Here is a 12126-nt window from a genome sequence, read left to right as displayed (position 1 = left end):
CAATCCCGCAAAACCAAGGAACTCATTATTGACTTTCAGCGGGATGTTATTCATGCCCCCCTACACATTAACAGCACAGAGATGGAACGAGTGGACAGTGTCAAGCTCCTGGGAGTGGTCATCCACAACAAGCTTTCTTGGATTCTTCGTGTGGATGCACTGGTTACAAAGGCCCAACAATTTTTCTTCCTCGAGCAGCTGAGAAAATTTGGCAAGACGGCGAATACCTTTGCCAGCTTTTATAGGTGAGCCATCGAGACCATTCTGTCTGGATGTCATCACTACATGGTATGGCAACTGTACCATTCAAGATTGGAGACAGTTACATTTGCACATCAGTTTCAATCTATGCCTCCAATAAAATAATGTATTTCCTTACATATGAGGACCAACAGTGCTCACAGTACTTCAGATGTGATCACACCAGCACCTTGTACAGTTTAGTAAGACTTCTCTTATACTCCAAGTGTCTTAAAGTAAAGACCAACATTCCATTAGCCTTCCTGATGACCTAGCTTTGTGTTTTATCTAAAAGTAGCCCCAAGTCTCGACATGTTCCAGCTTTTGTTTTTCCCTTCCAAAACAGACTTCACATTTTCTCTCACATTACACTCCATTTGCCAACGTTTTACCATTTACTGAACCTAATTAATTACCCTCATGTTGCCCTTTTAGTCAGTCAGTTCAGTGGCCTGATGTTAACCATCCTGGGAGATGTTCAATATTGAAGCACAAAACTTAAAAAAAAACATTTTGTGACTTAGTTTCTAATGATCTGGAGAGAATACCTACACAAATCAATTTTTGCAAAAAACACAAATTATGCAAGATGCAAGAAATAATACAAGATGGAAAAGAATTAGGTAGGATTTCTAAATCAAGTAATATAGGAAAAATCATTCAGCAATGAACTGAGCCATGGAGCTTGAAAATTTACAAATTTAAAAATGGTACAATAACATACATATACTAATTTCATCAGAACTCATAAAAACACGCCTTGCCCAGTTAACCAAACACAGGTGATAAGCATAGAACCTGTTTATGACAAAGGCCCAATGTTTTGCTGAATAATTCAAAATATAAATCACTAACTTGAAATGCTCAGCATCCTGATATTTTTGCATTGCATACCTTATATACTTCACTGAAGCCACCACGTCCAAGTAAGTGTAGCAATAAATATCTATCATTCAATGTAGGATGATCTTTGAACCTAAAAAAAGAGTAGCCTGATTAAACATTCAGATATCAGCAAACATTCCACAAACTAATTTGCTTATAGCGATTCAGGTGGAAAACTGAAAGATGTTAATATAATCAAAGTTTTCAGTTGAGTAAAACTAGATTCTGTGAACTGAACAGTATACACTTTATGGTCGAAAAGTGTGGCGCTAGAAAAAGCACAGCAGGTCAGGCATCCAAAGAGGAGAATCGACGTTTTGGGCGTGAACCCTTTATCATGAATATTGGGGGGGGGGAAGCTGAGAGATAAATAGGATTGTGGGGTGGCGGTTGGTAGTGGTGGGGGGTTGGGTGGAGAATGAAGCTCTATGCTTTGTTAAAGATAGCACAAGATGAGTTTACATATCTATGTATGATTGACCAAATCACCATTCTTGAATAAAAATTAAAACTTGGGCATTTTTTTCACACTAATTGTCCATTCAGTAACATGCTAGTGACTGTTCTTTTGAAAGAGGAAGTTTCATAGGTTCATGTCAACAAGCAGTGCTGTAGAAACAGCCAAGGCAGGAACTGGACTTCATTGATGGGAAGAAAAATAACCTGTAGGAACAGCTTTGGACTAGCAACGAGGTGCAAAAACGATCTGGTAGAAAGAATTATAGTCACCAGATGTGCAAACAGAACTATAAGTGGAATTTCCCCAGCTTTGGAACAAGATTAGTTATCCACTTCTTGCATTTAATTGTTAAGAGCAAACAGATGCAGGAAAGAAAGTTGGCACTGTTTCCAACAAGCACAATCAGTGAGGAGCACTGGACAGATTTAGACACACATCAGACACATTTGAGATTACAGTTGTTCAATTGAGACCACTATGATTGATAAAAGGTAAACATGAGGGTGATTTTTGGAGGTTTTGGTAGCTTTGCAGAAAGGGGTGTCAGAAAAGAGGAGTTCAAGAGAGGGAGCTAAAGTATTAAGAGAATTGAGGGTTTTTTTTTAAACCTAAAGGGCAAAAATTAAAAACAGTGATGTTTGGGCCGTCAGGGTAAGGAGTGTAAGGAGGGGAAATGAACAAAATGATCTAGGTCTCTTTATCAAAAATTGAGATCTTAAACCTGCATGTGGTACTAAGGAGAAGGATTGGCAACATGCTTAACTGGAGGGTACATGTTAAATTCTAAAGTCAGACTAATAATCTGAATTGACGTGAACTAATCTTGTTATGGATTTTCATAATGTGTTTAGGAAATAAATACAACCAAAATAAGCCAAAAAGTATTGCACAAACTAAAAATGCAAAGTTAGTTTTGCCTTATATTATGGGATTGAATTCATATGATCTGCAGGTGAGTCCACAGCAAAAGAGGTTTGTTACATCTACAACAGAAAACGGAATCTTAAAGAAAGTTGCATCATTCATAAAGAGTCCTTTTCAAAATGTCAGTGACAACAGATAATTTGGAAAGAAGAAATTTCAAAGTATTATCCCAAAAATACAAGGATGAAATAAGATACATGTTAGTGCAAATTTCATAAATGTTCGAACATTTAGAAGACACACTGGGATGTAGCCATTCAAACAGCTATCATACTTTTCTTGATCTGTGTGAAGGCTACCAATATAGAGGAATTCAGTAACAAAAATCTAAATGAGCATCTAGTTGAGCAGGTCAAACATTTTTTCAATTATGTGTTTGTCATACAAAAATAGTGTAATTTTATGAAGACCGATTCCAAAGTGTAGTGCAGCCAAACAGATCAGTGGGTAATCAAATCCGTCATTATAAAGTTCGTAACTGGTTTAGAATTAAGAATTACAAATCTTTATTCATGGTTTTAACTACTACAAATTCAACTTTGTATTTTTATGGGTTGCTTGATTGATGGTTAGTTATATTAACAAAAACCCAATTCGCATCTCATACATTTTACATATCAAAGTAGACCAGCTATAACTAGTGAAAATGTGCACAACATTTCTACTTCCATCAATGAGTCAATTCCAGACTTCTAAAATTAACTGGAAAGTATCCATGCAAATTTTTCAAACATCTCCTGCAACATAATAGAAAATTAATTGCAAATCTTCGAAAAAAAATCTTGTGCTATGTTGTAGATAGAGACTTTTTTTAAAAATTCGGTCATGGGAGGTGGGAATCACTGGCTAGCCAGTATTTATTGCTCATCCCAGCTGCCTTAAGAAGGTGGTGACAAGAGGCCCTCTTGAACCGCTGCAGTCCACCAGCTGTAGGTTGATTCACAATGCCTTGAGGGAGTGAATTTCAGGATTTTGACGCAGCAACTGAAGGAATGGTGATATATTTCCAATTCGGGATGGTGAATGACAAGGACGGATAAGTTGCAGGTGGTGGTTTTCCTCAAGTATTTGATGCCCTTGAGCTTTGAGATGGAAGTAGCCGTGGGTTTGGAAGGTGCTATCTAAGGATCTTTGATTAATTTTTGCAGTGCATTCTATAAATATTACACACTGCTGCTACTGAGCATCAGTGGTGGAGCAAGTGGATCCTTGTGAATGTGGTGCCAATCAAGTGGGCTGCTTTGTCTTGGATGGTTGTCAAGCTTCTAAAGTATTGTTGGAGCTGCATTCATCCAGGCAAGTAGGCAGTATTCCATCACACTCCCAACTTGTGCCTTGTAGATAATGGACAGGATTTGGGAAGTTAGGAAGTGAGTTACTCACCACAATATTCTAGCCTCTGACCTGCTCTTCTAGCCACTGAGATTGTGTGGCAGGTCCAGTTGCATTTCTGGTCAATGGATGTTGATAGCATTTGATTCAGTGATGGTAACACTATTGAATGTCAAAGGACAGTGATTACATCATCTCTTATATAGTGCGCATGTTATTTGCCGCTTGCCAGCCAAGCTTGGACACTGTCCAGATCTTTTGCGTTTGAACATGGACTACTCAGTATCTGAGTAGTTGTGAATGATGCTGAACAATCAGCAGCAAACTTGCCCACTTATATCTTATGGTGGAGGGAAGGTCATTAATGAAACACTATCCTGCGGAAATGTCCTGGAGGCGAAATGACTGACCAACAACCACAACCATCTTCCTAAGTGCCAAATATGACTCCAACCAGTGGACAGCTTTCCCTCGATCCCCAATTGATTGCAGTTTTGCTACATACAATAACTTGGGAATACAGAAAGTGAAACCACAAAGTTATGAATGCCAGTGAAAAATAAATAATATTTTAACATTTTAAAATGGGAGCTTTTAAAATAAAAGCCTGGAAAGCTATTTCTCAATAGGTTTGGTAAAAATCAAAGTATTGCCACATTTTCTAAGGTGACAAATTGATATTTAAGAATAGACAAATCAAGTGATATTGAACGAGGAATAAAACTATTAATTATTAGAATGAATAACTCCAAATCAGGAAGATGATGCAAAAAGCAAACCAGCAAACCTAATTGCATTTGAAAAAAGAGCTATATTTCTTCAGAAGAGTAACAGATTCAAACTAAGGGAACTAAATTAAATAATTATCTTGGCAGGTGTGCTGATGAGAGAATAGGTGAAAGGTGGTGACCAAGCTTTAGGTTTAGTTACTTGCAAGCTAAGTAACTTAGAATTCTTCTATGGCTTTACGCTCACATATCCTACAAGGGTGTCTTCACCTACGCAACATCTAGGAAATTGATTGAGAATGCAATAACTCAAATTAATAAGATTTTCAGGTATATATTTTCTGAAGTGTTCTTTCCTCAAAGCTTAGAAGTACAAACTTTTTGTTTAGCTCAAAATTCCATCATTTCAGTTCTAAAAAGTTATTTACAAAGATTAGAGCTCAGCTGTTCGTTATGAAGTACAAAACATTTTGTTTGTAACTTGCATTAATAAGCTGGCAATTTCTTGAGATCTTCAATCTATTTTGCCATCAAATTGAGCTCTTGAAATATTAATACACAATCAACCATTCATATAAAATTACTTTGCTACTTTAAGTTCAGCATTAATTTGTGCAAATAGAAATTTAAGTACATGTTGATATTAAAAAAGCATAAATTTAGCAAAGAATACAAAACTCTAAGTACAGCCAGTTGCCATGGAGATCATACAGATAATGGTTTGAAAAAAAAAGTTGGATAATTTTAGTGTGGAAATTATTAGAGAAGCTACACTTAGCCTCAGAGCTTGTTATTTGTGAAAGGAGAAGGAGGAACTGACCAAGTTTTCCATATCTGTTCAATGACTCCTATTAAATAATGCACATCGTTGAAGAAAAGGATCCAACTCAATCAAGATCCCCAAAAATAGTTAAACAGGCCACCAAAAGTGGCTTACAGGAGGAAAATGGCTTTATGCAAGAGGTAAATTTCCAAGCTCTTACCCGGTCTGCTCTTTACAGTTCAATCTCTTGACACCTTCATTCCCAACAAGGTCAGATAGCTCTCCACTTCACCCTGAAATGGAGGCCAACCAGTTTCCATGAAGCATTGTCTTCCTCTGCCTGGTTGAACTTGCTCTCTGACAGATTTCACTTTTCACATGTTCTACTTCTTCCAAATGAAAATGTTGCTATCGGTACCAACAGGGATGCTAGCCTGGTTTTCCTTTTTATAGGAACAAAAACAGAAGTTGCTGGAAAAGCTCAGCAGATCTGACAGCATCTGAGAAGAGAATCCGAGTTCACATTTTGGGTCTAGTGACTCTTCCTCAGAAATGACTGTACCTTTTTATAGGATTATTTCTGTCCTAGTTGTATGATGTCCCTCAACTCTGTTTTTCCTATCATCTCTAATAGGGCCATGACTTGCTCCCAGCTGAAATGGAAAACTCTCATTTTGTTTCCAACTTCCACACTTCTCATCGTTTCAAATGATCCACGTTCAATTCTTTGAGTCAGTCATAGAGGTCTACAATACAAAGACAGGCCCTTTAGCCCATTGAGTCTACCCTGATCAAAAACAAAACCAAACCTAAAGCGATTGGCCCAGAGAGAGTCCTTGGCTGTGCACTCAAATTCTGTGCCGATCAGGTGGTGGGAGTATTCACTGACATCTCCTTGCTACAATCCAAGTCCCCACCTGCTTCAAGAAGTCTATAATCATTCTGGTATCAAACAAAACACATGCAACTTGCCTCACTAACTACCGCCCAGTTGCTCTGACCTCCTAAATTATGAAGTACTTTGAGGGGTTATTTATGGCTCGTATCAACTCTAATCTCCCAGCCTCTCTTGATCCCTCGCAATTTGCTACTAGTGTAGCAGACTCACAGCAGAAGCCATCTCCCTGACCCTAAATTCATCCCTGGAACATCTGGATAATAAGTACACCTATATCAGGCTTCTACTTATTAATTACAGCTCTGCCTTCAACACTATAATCCCAACCAAACTAATCTTCAAACTCTGAGACTGATGCCTCTGCTCTGCTCTTTGCAACTGGCTCTCCAATTTCCTAACCCACAAACTGCAATCAGTGAAGATAGGCAACAGCACATCCTCCACGACAATCCTCAACACTGCCACCCTCAGTCCCCTACTGTACACCCATGACTGAGACACCAAATTTTGTCTGAACTCCATACACAAGTTCACTGATGACACCACCATTGTAAGCCAGATATCATATTATGACGAGACAGAATACAGGAAAGAGACAGAGTGCTTCGTGACTTGCAGTAAATATAACAATCTTTCCCTCAATGTCAGCAAAACTGAAGAACTTATCATGGACTTCAGGAAGGAGGAGGGCATGCCCCTATCTACATCAATGGAGCGGAGATGGAGACAATAGAGTGCGTCAAGTACCGAGGAGTGACTATCACCAATCTATCCTGGACAACCCCCACAATGACGCCATGATCAAGGCTGATCAATTGTGCCTCTCCTTTCTCAGGTGGCTCAGGAAATTCAGCATGTCATAAGGTCTCTCTCCTACTTTTACAGATGCACCACAGAAAACATTCTATCTAGATGCATCACGGTTTTGTACAGCATCTCTGCCCAGGACCATAAGAACCTACAGAAAGTTGGGAATACAGTCCATCACACAAGCCAACCTTCCATCCACTGTCTCAATCTACACTTCTTGAACCTCAGAAAGGCAGACTAACAAAGACCCTCTCCCATCCTGGTTTACAATCCCTTCCAACCTCTCCCATAGGGCAAAAAAATACATAAGCTGAAACATATGTTTCAATAGGTTCAAGAACAGCTTCTTTCTCACTGTTAGTGGATTTCTAAATTGACCTCTCAAATTTTAAATGTAATTTGATCTTGTTATTTGTGCACCTTCTCTGCAGAATAACTTGATATTCCACACTCTGTTCAATCACCCTATGATCTTTGTATGTTATGATCTGCATTTACTGAGTGCAAAACAAAACTTTTCGCTGCACTTTGGCACTTGTGACAGTAACGAATCAAACCAAACTCTTCTATTCCAATTTTCAAACAATTGGCTCATAACCCTCTTTGCCTCGATATCGCAAATGTACATCTAAATATTTCTTAACTATTATGAGTTTCCATCTCGACCACCCTTACGGGCAGTGAGCTCGAGATTCCCACCATCCTCAGTGAAAAAATATTTCCTCGCTTCCCCTCTCAACCTATTGCCCTTAACTTTAAATCTATGTCCCCAGTCAGTGATCCCTCAATGAAGGGGAAAGGTACCTTCCTGTCTGCACGCCTCAAGGTGATAAGTGTTCTACTCCAAGTAAAACTCCAGTCTATCCAATCTCTCTTCACAACTAAAACTCAACAACTAATAGAGGCAAGTACTCCATATATCTTAATAATTTATTCACCTGTATTACTACCTTAACAGACCAATGTACATGCATACCAAGGTCCCTTTGATCATTGGTGCTTCTCAGGAACCACTGTTCAAGTTTTTTTTTGCTTTGTTTGTCCTGTTTAAATGTATCAGCTTATTCTTAGCTGGACTGAATTCCATTTGCCACTGATCAGCCCATCTGACCACCTCGTCTGTCCCTCTTCACCAATTACCATACTACTAATTTTCATTACATCTGGGACCTGACTGATCAGCCCTCCTACATTCAAGCCTAAATCAATTATATATACCACAAAAGCGGTACACAGCAAGGCTCCCAACACTGATCCATGTGGGACCCCACTGGACAGTCTTTCAATCACAAAAACACCCCTTAACCATCACTCTGATTCCTGCCATTCAGGATCCAACTAACAAAATTGCCTTAGATCCCATGGGTTCTTACCATCACCATCAGTCTCCTATGCATAACCTTATCTAAAGTCTTGCTGAAATCCAAATATACTTTGTCAAATGCATTGCCCTTACCTACACACCTGGTCACCTTTTCAAAAAATTGAATCAAGTTGATCTTGCATGACTTCCGATTAACAAAACCATGCTGACTGATCTTTCTTAATTCCTATATCTCCAAGTGCAGACTAATTCTGTTCCTCAGAACTGCTACAACTAGTTTCTCCATCATCGAGGTTAGACTATTTGGCCTTAGTTTCTTGGGTTATTCTTTGCTCTCATCTTGAATAAAGTCACCATAACCTAGAACCATAGATGTGTTTGCTCATTAGGAGGAGACAACAGGTGGTGGTTTAACCTGAGGGTCAGTATTCCTCAGATGTGGGAAGAAGTTGAAAAGGTAAGACTTTCAGCTAACTTCAGCCAGTGCAGGAATTGAACCAATGCTGTTGGCATCACTCTGGATCATAAACCAGTCATTCAGCCAACTGATCCTCCTGCCAGTTATCATATTGGATTCTAAGTTGCCAATAATAATAACTGTTGTACTGCAGCTGTATGGGACACTGGTGAGGCCACTTTTCAAATATCGTATGTATTTCTGGTTGGCCTTCTAAAGGAAGGATGTTGTTAAACTTAAGAGGGTGCAGAGAAGATTTACAAGGTTGTTGCTTGGACTGGAGGGCCTGGGTTATACAGAAAGGCTGAATCGCTGGGGCTTTTTAAGCCTGGAGCGTTGGAGACAGAGATGACCTTACAGATGTTTATAAAATCATGAGGGCATGGATAGGGTGAAAAGCCAAGGTCTTTTTCCTAGGGTGGGGGAATCTAAAACAATAGGGGAAGGGTCTAAGGTGAGGGGGAAAGATTTAAAAAGGGCCAAAGGGGTAACTTTTTAAAGTAGAGGGTGGTGTGTGTATGGAACATGCTGCCAGAGGAAGTGGTAAAGGTGGGTATAATTTGAAGGTACCTGGATGGGTATATGAATAGGAAGGGTTGAGAGAGATATGGGCCAAATTCTGGCCAATGGGACTCTGCCAGATTGGGATGATGCCATGAATGAGTTGGATTGAAGGGTCTGTTTCCATCCTGTATGACTCTTACTGAAATGTAAGATCATTATTGGGCATTTTATCATTTGATAAAAGGTCTTCATCTGTATCTTGCCTGACACCAGAAGATAGAAAAATAAAAGCTTCATTAAATGGTAGTTTGATCTACAAACTGTCAAAATAGATTTATTGGGTTGTAAGTGAATAAGTAAACAATAAATAGTATTGTTGAATCATGCAAATACTGGAATGGCTGGAGAACTAGATGCAATTGGTATTTTTCAATCTAGCATTTCTCAGGTTCCGAAAGATAAACTGTCCAGTATTTATCATGGAGAAGGAGAGAGATATACACCCTCAAAGTTTTTTAAAAATGAACCAAAACTAGCAAGTGGAGGAAACTGATGGATAATGTGCAGTCAGAATTCTAGTGAAGCACTGGAAAGGCATTCAAGCAAAGCCAGGAAAATTGCCTAGAAAACAAAAGTAGATTTCAATGCTAGAAATTTGAAATAAAGTTTCTAGTTATGTGCATTTTTTTCCAGAACTTTTCAATTTCACTTTTTTTTCTAAAAACTTTACCTGCACTTCTCTACTTATGGGTCCCAGAAATGTCTCCTATCAGCAAAGAATCTAATTTGTCTGTCTTTGCTGCTTTTTATGATTTTTGTTTACAATTATCTGCCTAAATCCATTTTCACAACTTTATTTGTGCTGTGTTTGCCTCCAGCTTTGACATGTCCATGTGATTTCTACTGAGAATTCACGTTTCCTCTTTCACATTCATTTGTGATCACCAATGTAGCCTGGATATCCAACTTATGTTTCAGAATTTCACACAACTGACTCTCTTGACAAGCACCATGGATTAGCCCTTTCTCTTCAACAGCATTGACACAGTACTTCAGTTTGCAGCAGCCTAGCCTCCAAACCTGATGTTAAACCATAGTCTCTTTGTCAACCATGCCACCATGTCAAGAGGAAGAGGCTAATTTCAACCGGAATGTATTGTGTCACCACAGTCTTACCAGAAGGCTACTCTTTCATTAGAGAGACACACAACTGGTGTGATTTAACCTGAGGGCCACCATACCTCAGATGAGGGGAGAGCTTGAGAAGAAAAGTCCTCCATGGTAACCTCAGCCAGTGATGGGATTGAACCCATGCTGTTGGCATGACACTGCTTCGCAAAACATTTAGCCAAATGAGTTAAACTGGTCCCCAGAATTTGCACCAGTATCCTGGTCAATATTTATCCTTCAACCAATATCACGAACAGATTATTTGGTTATTACATTCCTGTACAGTGGGGTTTACTTGGAAGAACCTGGTTACTGTATCTCCTAGATTACAACTCTGACAATGCTTTCCAAATATTTTGGCTATGAAACATCAGCTGTGCACGAATGTAGGGAAGACACTATATAAATGGAATCTAAATATATAAATGCTTTCTTTCTTGTGGACAACTTTTGTTTGCTGTTTCATGTCACCATTTGTCATATTGTTTGCTTTTTCAAAATTTATGCGTCTTCCTATCAATTATAAAATCCAAACGACAATTCCCAAAAAACAACTAATTACTGATCTCAGATGGTTCTCATTTTCTCAAAAATCCCTTTTTAAACTTACTTCTATACTAGTCCTCAATATTTTTCATTTCTGAAAGGATATATGTTAGGAAACTTTGTCCAGATTTTCCTGTACCAGTACACATGGTTATTGGTGGTGAGGTAGGACGGCCAGAAAGTAAAAGGATGCTAACGATTCTTTGATGCATTCTCACCTCTGGGAAGCTTTCCCAGAGCAGGTAAGAAAATGTGGCGACCAAACTCTCCACAGCCAATCATTCCAATTAAAATCCACATAAGAGGTCATTTCGAGCTGGCGTGTTGGAACAGCTCACTCCAAGTTGAAGCTTCTGACTCAAAGCAAAACAATCTCCCTTTGGAGGGCCAAGATGCTTCAATGATAAGACTGAGGGAATAAAATACTGTTGCCTGCAGAGTAATTAGGGCTGTGGGTGGGGTCTCTTCCTTCTCAATTCCTATAGTGCAGTCCTTATAGGTTAGCTAGACTGCATGTTCAGATGCACTCATGGTCAATGACCTGCTTTAGCAGCTTGTACTTCTCATGATTTGACTTCCAAAGCTCCAAAGTGGTTGGCCCTCCTAGTGAGCAAAGAGCATTGTATCCATTGGGATAACTAAAGTTTACTCTTAGTTTCACAGAGCTTGACCCACATACCAGATGACGATTTTTACTATTCAGGTTTGTCCCCTAATCACCTACCAACTGTAATTTTACATTTTTTAAATAGCCTGTTCCTGAAGCTTCATCAAAATATCCAGAAGATTTATTGGTTCATCTTGATCCTGTTCACGAGTCCTACTTTTGACCATTCTTTCATCTTCTTTTTACCTATTCATGTACCTACTCTTATTCAAGAGCCAAACTCATCTACAGGTCCCTACCATGACTGTATTTCCAAGTTTTGTAATCCCTCTTATTTTCCTTTAACATGGATACATAATTTGCTTACCAGCATGGTCTTTGAACACAATTTCTATTATAGCTTCCTGCTCCAAATCAGATCTTGAGAATTTCATCATTTACTTGAAAACTGTAAACTCCTCTCTCAAATCTTCCTGGG

General features: G+C 38.9%; 1 protein-coding gene across 4 annotated transcripts in view; it reads right to left on the bottom strand.

Moving 5' to 3' along the window:
* Positions 1-12126, bottom strand: part of tlk1a (tousled-like kinase 1a) — a 131103-nt gene that overhangs the window by 27295 nt on the left and 91682 nt on the right. For all 4 annotated transcript variants that reach the window (XM_060827262.1, XM_060827266.1, XM_060827264.1 and 1 more), the window contains exon 15: positions 1135-1216. In XM_060827262.1, coding sequence (XP_060683245.1) covers positions 1135-1216 — 82 coding nt within the window. The remainder of the gene's footprint in view (positions 1-1134; positions 1217-12126) is intronic.

The sequence above is a fragment of the Hemiscyllium ocellatum genome, chromosome 7 (genome assembly GCF_020745735.1).
Source record: "Hemiscyllium ocellatum isolate sHemOce1 chromosome 7, sHemOce1.pat.X.cur, whole genome shotgun sequence".
In the NCBI taxonomy this organism is placed as follows: domain Eukaryota; kingdom Metazoa; phylum Chordata; class Chondrichthyes; order Orectolobiformes; family Hemiscylliidae; genus Hemiscyllium; species Hemiscyllium ocellatum.
Note: the sequence above shows the minus strand (reverse complement) of the source record. Positions and strands in the feature narration are given on the sequence as shown.